This window comes from Pygocentrus nattereri, chromosome 20 (genome assembly GCF_015220715.1).
Source record: "Pygocentrus nattereri isolate fPygNat1 chromosome 20, fPygNat1.pri, whole genome shotgun sequence".
Taxonomy (NCBI): domain Eukaryota; kingdom Metazoa; phylum Chordata; class Actinopteri; order Characiformes; family Serrasalmidae; genus Pygocentrus; species Pygocentrus nattereri.
The window spans coordinates 8,434,729-8,452,728 of record NC_051230.1 but is presented as its reverse complement, the minus strand read 5'-3'; the positions used below and the strand labels follow the sequence as shown (position 1 = coordinate 8,452,728).

The 18,000-nt window shown below is 39.5% G+C and overlaps 1 protein-coding gene across 1 annotated transcript in view; it reads left to right on the top strand.

Annotated features, from left to right (window-relative positions):
- nos1 (nitric oxide synthase 1 (neuronal)) overlaps window positions 1-18,000 on the top strand; it is a 94,012-nt gene that overhangs the window by 49,816 nt on the left and 26,196 nt on the right. The window contains exons 11-20 of the mRNA XM_037531380.1: window positions 688-789; window positions 1,372-1,566; window positions 3,434-3,519; window positions 7,720-7,864; window positions 9,872-9,976; window positions 10,159-10,217; window positions 11,560-11,676; window positions 13,049-13,223; window positions 14,446-14,584; window positions 14,985-15,063. Coding sequence (XP_037387277.1) covers window positions 688-789; window positions 1,372-1,566; window positions 3,434-3,519; window positions 7,720-7,864; window positions 9,872-9,976; window positions 10,159-10,217; window positions 11,560-11,676; window positions 13,049-13,223; window positions 14,446-14,584; window positions 14,985-15,063 — 1,202 coding nt within the window. The remainder of the gene's footprint in view (window positions 1-687; window positions 790-1,371; window positions 1,567-3,433; window positions 3,520-7,719; window positions 7,865-9,871; window positions 9,977-10,158; window positions 10,218-11,559; window positions 11,677-13,048; window positions 13,224-14,445; window positions 14,585-14,984; window positions 15,064-18,000) is intronic.

Below are 18,000 nucleotides of genomic sequence, written 5' to 3'. Positions count from 1 at the left end.
TGTCTATTAAAATAGAATTATTGTTAAAAAAAAGGCTAGAATTATTTTTGACCATAGAGTAGAAAAGCAAATATGACAGCATGATAAGATTTACTGTGTGCTTATCATGAATTTGTGCTTAAAAACTCCCAAAATTTTAATTGGTTTTACTTTTTTAATTTTATAACACTTTATAAAACTAACTGCATGGTATGGAGGCTGTACGTTGGCCTGGCAAGCTCACTTTAAGTTGTTAAGAACTTTAAAATGTTGCTGTATTAGATCCACCAACAGAGTCATTAATATGAGCGTGAATTCTGTAAGTTGTGTGCACAAGTCATTAATCAAAGAACATTTTTACATTGAAAAAGTTACTTTTTTTTATGGTACAACTTCTCTAAAATGTTACTTTCAGGATGAATATTGAGAAATATGTGTCTGATTAATGTGAAAGTTGATTATGTTGATATGGGAATATGAGAAACTGACCAAAAGCATGCCCCAATGGAATCTGTTTAACTACATGAAATAACTTTTACATATTACCCTGCGTCGTGCCCCACTCTCCCCTATTCATTATGATTTTTTGTTGTTGCTGTTGTTGTTGATGTTGTTTATTTGCAGTATCATTAAGAGCTTGCACAAAAGAATTTCACTCATCTAATATACTGTACTTTTAAAAAAGTGTAATCTCATTAAATCTTACAGGAAGTTGCCACTATGATGGGGCTGGACACCAGGAAAACATCCTCACTGTGGAAGGACCAGGCACTGGTGGAGATTAATATCGCTGTTCTCTACAGTTACCAGGTGAGGACAGGAGGGGAGAATGTATACTATTTGTACCACATATAAAATTACATTACTACAATTTTTAGTGTGATCGTATGGTGAAGTGTCACTCACTGGGCCTTTATTTTGATTTCGGGTTATGCTTTAAAAAATCAGTTCCAGAAACGAATCTGGATCCCTAACTCTTTACATTTCTCTGATTATGCATCATTGGTTAAATCTTCAAAGTTGAAATCTGTTAGTCATTTTGTTATACCATTTAATAGTAATGACACCCTTACATGACTAATTACATAATTCTATACGTTTTATTTACATTCTGTTTCAACAAATTCAAATCTGCTATTTCAACGATGACTTTTATTCAAATTAAAATAATAAAATATCTCCTCCTCCACTTATGAACCTAAAACAGTTGATAATGCATCTGCACTTTCAACAAAACTCCTCCACTTGTTTCAGAGAAAAGTAATGTTTGTTATCACCCAGGGACTTTTCTTGCATTCTATTGTCTTCATTTCCGTAGAAGCTATTATGAAATGTAAAAAAACTCCCATAACTGGCAGATTTCATCACGGCTTTTACTGTGTTTCACTACAGGTGTCAAAAGTGACTATCGTGGACCACCACTCAGCCACAGAGTCCTTCATGAAGCACATGGAGAATGAGTTCAGGGTGAGAGGCGGTTGTCCGGGCGACTGGGTTTGGATTGTTCCTCCAATGTCCGGCAGTATCACGCCCGTCTTCCACCAGGAGATGCTCAACTACCGCCTTACACCCTCCTTCGAGTACCAGGTAACTGAAGTGAAGGGGATAAAACACATAACCAGTAGTGAAGCGCAGAAGTGAAAACTGACATTCACTACACGCCTGTCTGAAAATCAAAACTGAAAACCAAAAAAACTGGCAATAAATTAAATCAAATACAATAAAAGTAATTCAATTATAACACTGAATAGCCCACAGTATGTAATCCAGTGTTCTGGACAATAGAAAATAGTTAGTTGTCCAAGGCAATTTATTCCATGGTTTTTTAATTTTTTAATTTAATTTTTACTTTGGAAACAGTTCACATAGTGTCAACGTACGTGCTCGCAGGGACTTTCTGCTTCTGATGTTTTGTATTCTGTATGTCTGTGTATCAAGCAGTGTCTATGTGGTGTCAAACCTGCAGTGGAGAGGTTGCTCACCTTCTTAATACTTGGCATGAACAGAGATTATAAACCGCTTGTCTAATATCCTTAATAATAAACTGTGAAACAGTTCTACATGGCTGACATTAAATGATCTGTAATGTCTTAGTGGAGTTATTAAAGAGCATAAGTTTGGGAGATGGACCACGCCCAAAACTAATCCATCCCACCACTGCCCCATCTCCTCCTACCCTTCCACAACTGCTCTCTCTTGCTGAGCGAAAAGTTGGGTCCATCTTCCTCGATCAGAGCAAAGATGCACAGGATTTGGTCCAAACTTGCAAATGCTGCATTTCATGTTGGCAATTAATGGCATACTGGCTACTCAATTGGTTTCAATGGAGTGATGGACAACTCCACCAGCAGAAAAGGCCCATCAACAGTAGAAATTTCCAGGGTGTTTTCATTGCACGTGTTGGTTGAATAAACCATCAATGCCAAATGGATCATTGTTGAAGTCCAGCTGAACCCAGTATTATACAATAAAAAATCAGAAAGTACAGAGCATCCTCCTGCCTTTTCTACCTAAAACAAACAACATACACTGCCAAAGCTTTCCTCCATTAATCATCTATTTTATAATCCTCCACTTCATGCTGCCATCAGTCGGCACAGGACGACTTTTTTCATTACCAACATGTAAACATTAAAGCATTAGATTTTGATACTTCATTGAAGACTTTGTTCATCTTGTTTAGAAGTGCGGTTTTTCAGTCATTCTAAACTTTTCTAGTGGCTGAAATTTCAGTATATCCCCAATATCCATATATTTGTGTCGTAACAAAACCTTAAAGTGATACTAATACTATTGGTCCATTCATTGACATGTTCACACGATTTAAAGGATAGCTGGACCAATAGTATTAGTCTAAAAGTATGAATGAAATGAATGAGGCAGCTCTTTTTTATTTATGTTTTGTTTTTTGCTGCATTACACTTAATGCACTATAAACCTGTGGCATTTTCTCTTTCACTGTTAAGGCAAAATGGTGAAATGATCCTATGTTCACTTTTAGCGCTGCACTGTCACAAATACAAAGGCTTCAGTTTGTACAGTACAGTCTTAAACTCAGAAAAGAAAAATCGATGTTGTGCTTCTGAGAAGGCATTTTTTCTCATTATATTTTCACATTTACTGATGAAAAGAACTCGTTGGTAGTGTTGAAGCTGCTCTGAGCTTAAGGACTCTCTTTAGAGATATTCAGTGTTGATTCATTGTCATAAGTAACGTTTTTGTAAGAGGAAATGGAAAGAATGCTGAATTGAATCATGGGTCTCTCTCTCTCTCTCTCTCTCTCTCTCTCTCTCTCTCTCTCTCTCTCTCTCTCTCTCTCTCTCTCTCTCTCTCTCTCTCTCTCTCTCTCTCTCTCTCTCTCTCTCTCTCTCTCTCTCTCTCTCTCTCTCTCTCTCTCTCTCTCTCTCTCTCTCTTTCCCTCTCTTTCCCTCTCTCTCTCCTTCTCTCTGTGCAGACCGATCCATGGAACACTCATGTGTGGAAAGGAGTGAACGGAACACCCACTAAGAAAAGAGCGATTGGCTTCAAGAAACTGGCTAAGTGAGTCTGCGGGGACAGACCTTGGATGGATGTTTGTTTCCTGTCTTTATTTTCACTAAACCCTATAATAAAAAAGCTTTTCACAGTAAGGTCATGAGGCTCCTGACCACTATCCTACTTAATCCATGCTCCACAGCCATGATTGGCCTTTTTGACCATGGTTATGATGGACCGCTAGTGCTTTTAGAAACATGCTACATTCATACATACATTCAGCATGTTTTTTCATGTTTTCATGTTAGCCCAAGGCTGTTTTTACACCTACAAGTCTGAACCAGAGATTTTGTGACATTGTAGAGGTCTTCCATAAGATTGGTACCAAATCACTTGCCAATTTGAAAAATGTTCATGTCAATAAATCAGTTTTTGTCCACTGTAGTTTTAATTATGCCGTAGATAATAACATTGCAAAGTTAAAGCAGTTACACTGTTGACTATTTATTATAGATGAATTGGGTTTATTTAGTAATTCAAGGTTGCTGGTCGTTAAGGCATTGTTCCAGGGTTTTTATATGGTTGTTAAGGTGTTGCTAGGCAATTGCTATGATATCCCAGGTGGTTTGCTAAGGGGTTGGTAGGCCGTTGTTAAGGTATCCCAGATGGTTGCTAAGATGTTGTTAGGCCATCCTGCGAGATGCAGTTACACTGTTGACTATTGTTTATAAATTAATTGGGTTTATTTACTACTTCAAGGTCGCTATAGTGCTGCTGCGAGGTTGCTATGGTTTTCCAGCTTGTTGATGTGATTGTTCCAGGATTTTCAGAAGGTTGTTAAGGTGTTGCTACATTAGTGCTGTGGTTGCTAAAGTGTCACTAGGTAATTGCTATTGTATCGCAGGTTGTTGCTAAGGGGTTACTAGGCCATTGCTATAGTTTCCCAGGTGGTTGCTAAAGGGTTGCTAGTCAATTGCTATGGTATCCCAGGTGATTGCTAAGGTGTTAAGCAATTGATGTGATTTTCCAGGAGGTTGCTAAGGTGTTTCTAGGCGATAGCTATTGTATCCCATGTGGTTGCTATGGGGTTGTTAGGACATTGTTAAGGTGTTTCTAGGCAACTGCTGTGGTATCCCAGGTGGTTGCTAAGGTGCTGCTGGGCAATTGCTATGGTTTCCCAGATGGTTGCTAAGATGTTTTATATTGTATATTGAATAGACTTAAGTAAAGAAACAGTTCAACTGATCCAAAGCAGATGTGAAAGTGCCTTAAGAGCATATTTTGTCTGTTTTCCTGAGTTGGCAGTGTTTGAGCTGGGAAATGAAACAGAGCTCCTCAGCAGTGTAGTTCACTCAATCATCTTTGAGGGGCTAATCAGGACTTTGTTTGGAGCCTTTTTTTTATCTTCTCTCTCTCTTCTCGTAAGTCACTGTAATTACTTACAGGATGTTAGTAGATGGGTCTCTGTGGTTTCATCACTGTTGAAAGAGGGGGTTCCTGTTGAGAGGCAGTTGGGTGGAGAATGAGAATGCGGATGCTGTTTGGCATGGAGAGAAGCAGTTTTTTTGTCAGTTTTGCTGTTGACAGTGATGTATTATGTAGTGTTCTGCTAAAAAAAAAAGTAAGCTGGTTCCATTGTGTCTTTGTTAAATGACCATCATTCTCTAACTTTTCTCTCCATTGTTCCCGAGGTTGCTTGCAAAGCAGCTTTTTCAGAATTGGCCTGTCCATGCTCCTCCAACAAATGTGTTCTTCTGAAGAAAGTGTAGCCAAGTCAGATAATGCAAGCATCCCGTTCAGCCCAAAGAATCTAGGTTGGAGTTTTGATATTCCAGTTGAAAATGCTGCACTGCTGAGCTGGACTGTGTTGTTGTAGCTAATTGAAACTGGTCAGGTTGGAAACAATAGTGAGAAGGCATTCTGTTTCAGTTCATTTATCAAAGCTGTTGTGATGTAGACATAAAATGATATTGCAGGCATAAAGGCAAATTTGGATAGGGCATAGCCATGAGATGTCCATTCACTTCATTCTTATTTTTAATTATGCAGGGGGCCTCCACAGACTCTTGTGCCCAGAGGCCTTTGCAGGACCATGATCTGTCCCTGCATATCAGCGATTATGCAAGCTTTTAAGGTGGTGTTCTGCCATCTGTAGTATAAACTGAATTCAGTGCTACAGTTTTTCATTAGGTTGAATGAGATCTCTGCCAACATTCAGTAAAGCTAGTGCAACCTCAGGACAGCTCCTATTAAAGAATGCATTAATGGGTGGAGCATGGACAGGTCAGCCCCTCCCCTGCCTCAACTCTCAATCTAACTCTCAATCGTAAAAACTGAAGAACATCTGTGCTTATTGATATAAATGTCACAGACGTGCTCATCTGAGAATGAAGGTTGATGGATTCGGCACGAACATTCAGACACAGAGATTATCTGATGTGACCAGCAGAATGGCAGCAAATGGCAGCAAATTGGGTCACGCTGAGGTTCAAGCACACAGTCTGTGGCACACTGACCAGAAAAGATCATTCAGGCTCTTCAGAGGAGAAGAATTCAGTAATTGTTATTTCCAGTAAAATATATCTCCATGTTACTGTACTAGACATGGGTGGCGCGGTGGGTAGTGCTGTCGCCTCACAGCAAGAAGGGTGTGGGTTCGAGTCCCCGGCCGGATGACTCTGGGTACTACCTCTCACAGTCCAAAGGCATGCAGTTACACCAATTGGACATGCTACATTGCCACCTAGGTGTGAGTGTGTGAGTGACTGTCTATGTCTGTCTGTCTGTGATGGACTGGCAACCTGTCCAGGGTGTATCCTGCCTTCTGAATGATGATGACTGCTGGGATAGGCTCCAGCACCCCCCCCGCAACTCTGAGGGAGATGCGGTATAGAAAATGTGTGTGTGTGTGTGTGTGTGTGTGTGTGTGTGTGTGTGTGTGTGTACTAGACATTAAAAAGCCTTTATTGTTTCAGATGCTAAAAATGGAACCAAGGGTTTTGTTTGAAATACACACTGAAAAAAGTGTCAACATTATCTGTGGTTGTGTTTTATGTTTGTTTGTTTAACTGGAAATGGAATGTGGAATAATGACATTAATTTATTTGATTAGCTGTGGAAAAATGTCAGCTTTTCAACTTTTTGCACATGGCAATGACACAATAAGGCTTTCTAATTCCCAAGGAAGTGCAGTTTAAATTCATGTTGTGTCTAAATTCTTTTTCTAGAAATGAACTGAAGGTGAATTCCACTAATTGTTCAAAATGTCTGCAGGATTCATTCACACAAATCATTGAGATTTCTTTACAATGGTGGTGATAGGAACCAGAGGTCACAATGACTACAACCCAAATATTAGTTTTTTTTATCATCCAAAGTGACCAGTGTGTGTCTCCTGAGGCTTTATATGGAATGATATAATGTTTATGACAGTAAAAAAAGGGACTACTTTGCTTCTCAACACCCTGAACCCTCCACCGTGAAGGGATTAAAAAGAATTTTTTTTTTTTTTTTTTTTTTGCTAGAAGCTTATTTTAAAGCTATTGTGAAACAGTGTCTCAGACATCAGCCCAAGGAATAATATATATTTATATAACTTATATAATAGCTTTCTGTGGGAAAGCTTTTGGACGCATTAAACAATTTAGAAGTTCCTATCATGACTACTGTGGACAAGTTTCTCTAGAATGGAGCATTTCGCATTAAACCAATCTGAATGACTTTGTTTAGGTTTCCACCATTTAGTAATGTAGAAGGTTAGAAAGATCAGTGAAGTTCACCTTTAAGCTCATAGAACAGTGGAAAAATGGTTGGCTCTTGAAGCGTTTTGCTTGTGATGCACTAAAGTTACTATTAAGTGCCATGGAAGTTGGCGGCAGGGTGGTTGCCTCACTGCAAGAAGGGCCTGGGTTTGATTCCCTGGCCAGGTGACCAGGGTTGTTTCTGCGTGAAGTTTGCATGTTCTCCCCATGTCTGTGCAAGTTTCCTCTGGGTGCTCTAGTTTCCTCCCACAGTCCAAAGACATGCAATCAGATGAAGATGCTAATAGATATGTGTATGTATATGTGTGATGCAGTAGCAGCCTGTCCAGGGTGTTACCTACCTTTCACCCAATGAGCACTAGGATAGGCCCCAGTAGCCTTATGAACTCCTATCCCCTCATCTTTTGATCTGTTGTCCAGAGAGTATGAACTTGCCTTGCATTCTTGACTCCATATTTGTGCTTCTTCTCTTACCTCATCTCTTTCTGTATATGTGTATTTCCAGGGCTGTGAAGTTCTCAGCCAAGCTCATGGGCCAAGCCATGGCCAAGAGAGTGAAAGCCACCATTCTATTCGCCACAGAGACGGGCAAATCACAGGACTATGCAAAGACCCTCTGTGAGATCTTCAAGCATGCTTTTGATGCAAAGGTAAGATTTCCTGTTTTTGCAGTGCTTTAATTCAAGCAACTAAGTAAAGCTGATAGACTTCGTCAGCTAAGAAGAGCCCCCAGCCTTGTGTACCACTGCACATACACACAGTAGCATGCTGGGTGGTCATTGAATGTCCTGTATGGAGACTAAACGTCTCTTTTATTTTGATACATTGAGTTGCACTTTCACACTAAAGCAAGTCGTGCAGTGGCTTGGACACTACAGATGTGGTTTTTATCACTATCTCTCTTCATCCCAATCTACATCTAAGTCGCCCAGAGACACACAGAGAAGTTACCCAGCCAAGCGTGGCTCTCTGGTTTAAGATAAGATCACAACCACCCCGCGGTATGTGAGGTTTCTGAGGAAAAAAACACGTTAAAACAGGAAAACTCAATCAAGTGTTTCTGCTCCAGGACAGTGTGCGCTCTTGATGTGATAAAATAATCAGTCATGCTTGTGTGATCTTGTTGCTCTTATGTGATGTATATGCAGATGTTTTGGATGCTGCTCTCTGTCAGTCGCTCTCTCTCTCTCTCTCTCTCTCTCTCTCTCTCTCTCTCTCTCTCTCTCTCTCTCTCTCTCTCTCTCTCTCTCTCTCTCTCTCTCTCTCTCTCTCTCTCTCTCTCTCTCTCTCTCTCTCTCTCTCTCTCTCTCTCTCTCTCTCTCTCTCTCTCTCTCTCTCTCTCAATTTTTAATAAATCCCCAACAATGTCACCAGCAAAGCACCATCACACCATCTCCTCCATGCTTCACGGTGGGAACCAGGCACGTAGGCATCCGTTCACCTTTTCTGCGTCGCACAAAGACATGGTGGTTGGAACCAAAGACCTCAAATTTGGACTCATCAGACCAAAGCGCAGATTTCCACTGGTCTAATGTCCATTCCTTGTGTTCTTTAGCCCAAACAAGTCTCTTCTGCTTGTTGCTTGTCCTTAGCAGTGGTTTCCTAGCAGCTATTTTACCATGAAGACCCTGATGCACGCAGTCTCCTCTTAACAGTTGTTCTAGAGATGTGTCTGCTGCTAGAACTCTGTGTGGCATTGACCTGGTCTCTAATCTGAGCTGCTGTTAACCTGCGATTTCTGAGGCTGGTGACTCGGATAAACTTATCCTCCGCAGCAGAGGTGACTCTTGGTCTTCCTTTCCTGGGGCGGTCCTCATGTGAGCCAGTTTCTTTGTAGCACTTGATGGTTTTTACGGACTGACTGACCATCATTTCTTAAAGTAATGATGGCCACTCATTTTTCTTTACTTAGCTGCTTTTTTTTCTTGCCATAATACAAATTCTAACAGTCTATTCAGTAGGACTATCAGCTGTGAATCCATCTGACTTCTGCACAACACAACTGATGGTCCCAACCCCATTTATAAGGCGAGAAATCCCACTTATTAAACCTGACAGGGCACACCTGTGAAGTGAAAACCATTTCAGGTGACTATCTCTTGAAGCTCATCAAGAGAATGCCAAGAGTGTGCGAAGCAGAAATCAAAGCAAAAGGTGGCTACTTTGAAGAACCTAGAATATAAGACATATTTTCAGTTGTTTCACACTTTTGTTAAGTATATAATTCCACATATGTTAATTCATAGTTTTGATGCCTTCAGTGTGAATCTACGATTTTCTTAGTCATGAAAATAAAGAAAACTCTTTGAATGAGAAGGTGTGTCCAAACTTTTGGTCTGTAGTGTGTGTGTGTGTGTGTGTGTGTGTGTGTGTGTGTGTGTGTGTGTGTATATGTGTGTGTGTATGTATATATATATATATATATATATATATATATATATATATATATATATATATATATATATATACACAACAATGATATGCCTGAAGTTATAGAGTCTTACACAGTTAAGCCATTTATTTACCATCATTATATACCATCATGTCAGGTGTGTGTGTGTGTGTGTGTGTGTGTGTAGATAGATAGATAGATAGATAGATAGATAGATAGATAGATACACACACACACACACATTGACATTGTGACTCTTTCTCAGGTCATGTCAATGGAAGAGTATGATGTGGTGGACCTGGAGCACGAGACGTTGGTGTTGGTGGTCACCAGCACATTTGGAAATGGGGATCCGCCAGAGAATGGAGAGGTGTGTAATACTGCTGTGTCATAAAAGCTGCTTTCCTGTTCTATTGATTTAATCATGTATTTCTCCACATTTCTGATTTGCTGGGAGTTGCACCTGCACTTGTTTTGAAGGTGTTTTTGATAATATCACTCCAAATATGTGTAGGATGGGTGAGTGACTTTTTGTTCTCTCTCTCTCTGTAGAAATTTGGTGCAGCGCTGATGGAGATGAGGCACCCTACCACCAGCGCAGAGGACAGAAAGTGAGCTTATGTGTGTGTATGAGAGAGAGAGAGAGAGTGTGTGTAGATAAGTGAGTGAGTGGCTCTCTCGTCTTCCTCCTACCCATCTGCTTTCCCATAATTAATTTGTGTGGTGTCCTCTGCGCACACACGCAGTCAGACAGACTTCGATTTACATGCAGTGTTAAAATGTCTCAAAACATCAAAAACGGTGGGTAACTGGGGATTTTGAGTTTTTCCTGCACGCATTACTAGACTGTGAAGGCTTTTCAAATAGATTTTGGTGCTGCTATTGAGACAAACTTGATGCAACCCATTAAAGGATTGTATGATGTTTACTTGGTGGATCTGACCTATAAACCCTTTAAACTGAACTCTTGTGCTGGTCTTTGTGTTGGTCATAGTACAGGGGTCGGCAACATGCGGCTCTTCTACTGCCCAGTTGTGGCTCTGCAGCAGAATTAGATTAGATAAATAAAATAATCCTCCTTTGCAGTAAAATAAAGCTCTGCTGATCGTTCTAACAATGAATTGTCTTAAACCCCAGAGTTAATGTATAACTGCTAATTCACCCTTTAACCCTGAAGACTGGCACGCAGACTGCTGGTCACCATAGCAACAACAACAGTCTCGCCTAGCTAGTAGCAGACAAAACGGGAAGGAGAAAGATGGTAAAATGGACATAAAATGTTGTGGCTTTCAAGGTGGTTTGATTTTTGTTGAAAGAACAAAATGGCTCTTATTAACATTTGGATTGCCGATGCCGGTCATAGTAAGATGGACCAGCATGTGGAATCAGAGTTTTCTGTGTCTGTTTTTTTTTTTTTTTGCATTAACATGCATTTTCGGTGATCATATGTTTGGATTTCACTGCTTGTCCACATGAAAAGCCAGGTGTAAACACCGGCAGGACAAATTGTGATCAAATTATGATTGGACCACTCAGTGTAAACAGCATGTGTTCTGAACATCCATATAGAAACAGCCGAAAAATGAAAGATGGAGGGTACACAAGGCTGAAGTTCCCCAGTCCAATAGCCTTCTCGTACTCTGGGCTAGTGAACGTGCAACCCAACCCAAATTCATAGTGCATTAAAATCAGATCTCACCTGGTGACACTGGAAACATATTTTAGTGAAAAGCATGAATAGAATCATGCCGAAGTTTATCCAGATACAATCCAGATATGATGCACATGTTAAACTGGCTCTCTGTGTGCTACCATGTTTTCTATCACTGTATAAAATGAGCTCCATGTAGCCTTTATTCTTGGATGTGTTCTGTATTAGCATACAAGACATGTATGTACAAAGCTATTTTCTTCTAAACAAAGTATATAATCACTTCTTTCTCTGTTTGAAAGGAGCTACAAGGTGCGATTCAACAGCGTCTCCTCTTACTCAGACACCCGCAAGTCCTCCAGTGATGAGCCCGAGTCTAAGGCCAATTTTGAGAGCACAGGACCTCTCGCCAATGTCAGGTACTTTACAGCATCATCTCTATGCTCTCTTTACCATACTGCTGCTGTTGGACCAAAACCTTGTATCTCCAAAATGACAATTTTACAGGAGAAGGAAAAAACCTACAGTATTTTTAATGTAAGTCAGTGGAACCAGATTTTTTCTTTTGGTCCTTTCATCATGAAATTTAAACATAATGTAAAGGACAACAAGCATTTTCATTATGTCAAAAACTGCCAAAAAAAATGGAGATATAAGGTTTTGTTCCGACAGCAGTGATATTATATATATATATATATATATATATATATATATATATATATATATATATATATATATATATATATATATATATATATATATATATATATAAAATGCACATGGGACATGCTACACACTGCATCTGGGATATATAATTACTGTAAGTACTTGCATATACTATAAGTACCCACATATGTATATATAATCCATAGAGGACATATTATTATAGTTACTCACACTGCAGGAATACACACGGCACAGGTTATTATTACATCAATACTGTAGGTACATATATATATATATATATATATATATATATATATATATATATATATATATATATATATATATATATATATATATATATATATATATATATATATATATATATATTGGAAACAATATTACTACATGCATTGTAAGTACTTTTATCCAGTCATATGCAAAAGTTTGGCCACCCTTGGGCAAGACTCCTAACACAACATTTGCCTACCTGTGATCAAGTGATCAAATGATCAAATTGTAAATCACTGTGGATAAGAGCGTCTGCCAAATGCTGGAAATGTAAACGTACTCTACAGAGAACACGCATTTCATTGTACAATTACTGTTTATTTGCTGTATTAAACAAAAAAAAAACATTACATCTGGTATGTGCAAAAGTTATGGTGCATTTAATACATTTTCCAATATGTTAAACTCAGCAAATAAATATAAATTGTGCACTAAATTAATTATTTCCTCCATGTACAGAATGTGTCAACTCATTTTTACACAGAAAATCAACAAAACTTGCAATTTGACCAAAGTTTTTAAACATTTGCATATGACTGTAGAATACATATGGGACATGCATATGATTTGTTTTAGCCTCTACGTTTTTTGTCCCTGGCTCATGGGCACACCCACACTCTGTATGTGCATGTGTTTTAAGTGTGTGTGCATGTGTGTGTAATGTCTCAATTCCAGCTCTTGGTCTGTTACTTTGGAAATCCTCTTCACGTCTGTTTGTGTGTGTAGCTCTCTGCAGTATGCTCTGTGTTATTGGCCTTGGGGTGCAAGGCCTACCCACACTTCAGCCTGCGCGTGAGACAGAGAGAGCATAACCGACTCTTTCTCCCTCTGTGCTAGGTTCTCGGTGTTTGGCCTTGGCTCACGGGCCTACCCACACTTCTGTGCATTTGCCCACGCAGTGGACACGCTGTTCGAAGAGCTTGGGGGGGAGCGCATCCTCCGCATGGGCGAAGGAGATGAACTCTGTGGCCAGGAGGAGTCCTTCAGAACCTGGGCCAAGAAAGTTTTCAAGGTACAAGGAAATGAGCCATATATATATATATATATATATATGTCTGTGTGTGTGTGTGTGTGTGTGTGTGTGTGTGTGTGTGTACAGCTCTGTGCAAATGTCAGAGACCACACTTTCATGTATTTGCTTTCCAGTCAAAACATCCATTAAGTTTAAGTGATTCATTTTTAATAGCAAGAAAAATGCAGAAAACTACACAGGAGCTTCAGTAACAAAATGTACATAGATTTTTTTAGTATTTAATGTGTCCATTCTTTACCTTTATTACGGCTTCTTTTTTGGAAACTTGCTTTCAGCTTTTCAAAGAAATCTGCAGGGAAATTTTTTCACAGTTCAGTCTTTGAAGTCTGACTCTGGGGTGGTCAGTCCATTGTTCTGAGAACACCAGCAGCTTCTCTGATTAAACTGCAAGTTTAATTGTTCTTTTCTCAGTGTGGGCTTCCTGACATCTTCACATCCTTTCAGACCCATAGTATTATTGTCTTCTCACAGTGGAAGGATGGACAGAAGCACCTTTATTGGAAACTGTAACTGCACATCATTTCTATTGGTCCGTTTGCCACAAATATAAAGGGCTGCTGGTTTTCAAATGATGTAAACAACATAAATGGAGGTTCAGTGTTTTTAGATGACCTGCTCTCAGCTTTCAAAGAAATTTGCAGGGATATTTTTTTTTCCGCACTACCAAAGTTCAGTCTCAGAATTTGGTCGGACGTTGTGCTTTTCACATTCCATATAATGCCAAACACATTTAGTTATGTTGGGTTATTTTGACATGTAGACAGACCTGTTGTACTGTATGTACTTCATAAATGTAAAGATTATTCATGTGCTTAAATGCTTGATCTTTATTGGTAAGACAAATTTAGGCAGCGACGTCTAAATCAAAACATTTGCATCCCCTTTGTGAAGCCTGTTGGAAAAGCCTCCCAAGTGGTTCTGCAAGAAATTGTTTGAGAGATTGTCAAGGGTGCGCAAACTTTCATCAAGGCAAAGGGGCGATGAGGGGTGGGGGGGTGTTGGTTTGGCTGGGGGCTACTTTGAAGAATCTACAATAGAAGATGGGTTTGAGTAGGTGTTTCTAAAAACTGGCACTGTACACGTAACGCGTTTTGCCAATTATATATAATAGGTAAAAAAGCTTTGTGAGAATGTGAATTACTGCTGGGAATGTATCAAATGCTTTAGGCAAAAAATAAACACTTTATATTGGATCTTTCAGGCCGCCTGCGACGTGTTCTGTGTCGGCGATGACGTGAACATAGAAAAGGCAAATGATTCACTGATTAGCAACGACCGCAGCTGGAAAAAGAGCAAGTTCCGCATGACTTACACGGCTGAAGCTCCGACACTAACACAAGGTACAGTATGGCCTCGGGGAACAAGGCCATTTACACACAATGATTCATGGTCCTACAAACCCAGTACTCTGCTTTTGTATTACAGTCTACTTAAACCCACTCTTTATCATGCGTGTCTCTCATGGTTGAGGGTACAATAACGGCTGTTACTGCCTCCCAAGTGCAATTCAAAAATAATACACAGCATCAGAAAATGGTATGTTTATTTCTAACTGAAAAATATAGTTTGGCTGGTGCAAAAGCCGTGCCACAGAATTTGTGGATGGCAGCGTGTTTCTAGCCCTTTCTTTCAACTTTGTGCAACATCAAAAAGCAGAGCTGCCACTTTCAATTCTTACGTGAAGTGGCTGTGTGGCTGTATACGTTTAGCTTTTGACTGATGGTTGCGTTTCTTCCTCAGCTCTCTACAATATTCACAAGAAGAAGGTGTATGGAGCGAAAGTCTTAATGAGACAGAACCTTCAAAGTGTCAAGTCAAAGTAAGTGATCTGATAAGTGAGTATATTGACAGTGTATAATAATATACTTGTTATAGTCATGCTAAATTGCTTGCTTGCTTATGTTGGTATAGTGTAGTGGGTAACACCTCTGCCTTCTCTGCTGTAGACTGGGGTTCAATCCCCTGTTTGGACAAGCACCCTACACTATACCAATAAGAGCTCTTGGGCAAGACTCCTAACACCACCTTCGGCTACCTGTGTAAACTGATCAAACTGTAAGTCGCTCTGGATAAGAGCGTCTGCCAAATGCTGTAAATATACTAAATGTAAATGTTAGAAATGCGTAAGACTGGTTTCATATGGTGGAACCTTCATGCTGCTGGTTGCGTGAATTATAACTGACAGTTTCACGCAGTGAAGTTGCAAAGCATGCAACACTTTTGACTAGTCCACTAAAATGAGCTAGATAAGAAATAAATAACAGAAACTTTTCAAATTTTGAACATTTTAAAACAAACATTGACCATGTTAGAGCCTTTGTATTATATCTAATGAAGATCATGTTCAGACGACTCGCTGGTGGATCTGATCTACTCATCAAAGGCTTTTGCACAAACTTATAGAGTCCATGCCAGTTCAATTACATGATGTCATGAAAGCCAAAGTGAGAGACAGCAAATACCTAAGAAATTCTGAAATTAATGTTCAAATTTCAATAATTCTCCTTTTTGCTCAAATTGTTATGTTGATAATGTACTTTGTAATAAAAAAAAAACTTTGTATTAAATTAGAGTAGAATGCTAAACTTAAATATTTTCATCAGGGGTCTCACACTTACGGGCTCCACTGTAGCTACATAGAAAACTATAACAGCAGGCTACCAAAGCAGAGCAAATGATGCTACAAGCAGCTGTTCACAAAGCTGTCATGTAAGCTTGTTAGACTAACTGGTACCCAACAAATATGTGATGGATTGTAGTCAGTGGATAAATTGGAATTTCGGAGATGAAGGAGCCTATTTTTTTCATGTTATCTACTACAGTTGTTCTCAAAGTGGTCCTCAGGGCCCCCAGATGATTCACATTTTTGATCCCCCCTCTTCCATTTAAGAAGAGCCTGTGTGCTAAGATGATTTCACCTACACATACAAGTAATCTGATCCAATATGACACATATGTGTAGAGTAACATGAGATGTAGATGTTACCATGACAACGAGCATCACATGAGTCCAGTCAGAGTGAGATGAGCAGCAGTGAGCAGTGCTTGTGTTTTTAATTGCTTTAAAATGATGTCAGACTCAGGAAAACGTATTTCACATGTCCTTATCAAAGAAGGGCAAAAGGAAGGCATCATGTTCTGAGACACAAAAGCTGGACGCCCGTCCCACTGCCGCCTTTTAAAGCTAAAAGCATAAACTTTGTCTCCTCTGCAGACCAGTTTCTGCTCCTACCATGTTGAACATTAGAAACTTCCACTATGATGTGAGCATGTGCAGAATGTACTTAACCTCTCAAATTGGGAATGTCAATAATCAGATACAGGCATTTACATGGTTATTACTCTTTTTTACCCACCTTGTTCAATTGGATAGAAATTACATTCTTAATGGTCTCAATCAAACTAGTCTATTCCGATTGAGGTGTATATGTGGATGTATTGAGCTATTAGTCGGATTATTAACAGATTATTAGGCTACATGTACACATTGCTAATGATGGATAAGATCCATATGGTTAAAAAGTGAAACACTTTCCATTGGCTTGCTTTAAAAAAATAAACATAACTGATTCTGTAACGTGTTGGAGCAATGATGAGGTGGACGCACATGCAGAGAGAACTGAGATTTATTAGGGCCATTAAATTATTTATTAAATCCAGAATCAGGGTCAAAACGGTCCAGGGTCAGAGAGCCAACACGGATAGATGGAGAGACAGACATAACAAAAAGTAACACAGACTAAACACAAAAACAGAGACTAGGACAAATAATGGAGGCCATACTACACCAAACAACGCAATACAATACAAAGAATACACTACAATACAATGACCAGCAAACAAACAGGGGAAAACACAGGGCAAAATACAAGGAATAATGAGGGTTAACAAGACACAAGTGAGAACCAATCAAGGGCGGAGTCTAGAAACAAAACAGGGAAGCACATGGACAAGACCAAAAGGTAAACACAAGCACATAGATGACTGGGAGGGGCCAATCATGACAGATTCAATGTAAATATGTTTTATTTTTGCATATTGCAACATCATTTGTTGTATATGGAATTATATTTGATTAAGCATCTATTGTAGCAATGTTTGCAGTTAAAAAAATGAAACATGGCCAACTGCCTCCTACTGGGGAACCATGGCCTACAGGTTGAAAACCACTGATCTACGCTACTTAAAAGTCAAAGCATGTTGAGCATATCATGAAACAGCAGGAATGATTCAACAAGACAGGCCACTCATAGAGGCATCTGGGGGTAATGTGGAAGACCGTTTTGGGGTTATATTCCAGTTTATTACATCAGATAGTTAAATGCGTAAATTTAGGAAGACTGTTTTGGAAACTATTTAGATTTCCATCACATTACAGTACCGGAGCTCAGCTTCAGGGCACTCTAGCTCAGTTCAGCTCAGACTTTTTCATGAATTTGTTTCACAAAGCTGAGACAGTTGCAGCTGTTATGACTTTCAAACAAGCATCAAGTGGGTTTTGAGATGGTGCAATGCTAGTGAAACTTAGTTTCATGTAAGTTTCAAGCAGCTAAGGCTCAGTGAAAGAAAGTCTAAGAGGCAGAACTGTTCACATCGGCGTGGGATGATTGTTCTCAGCTTCAGTGCTCACCTCCTGTTGACTGCAATATCACTTGCCAGATCTCTTCAGGAATACAGGGCTAATCTGAAATCATTGATGCGTTACCTTAATACCTTAAAGCAGGAGTACTCAACATGACTTCTGTCAAGCTCCGCT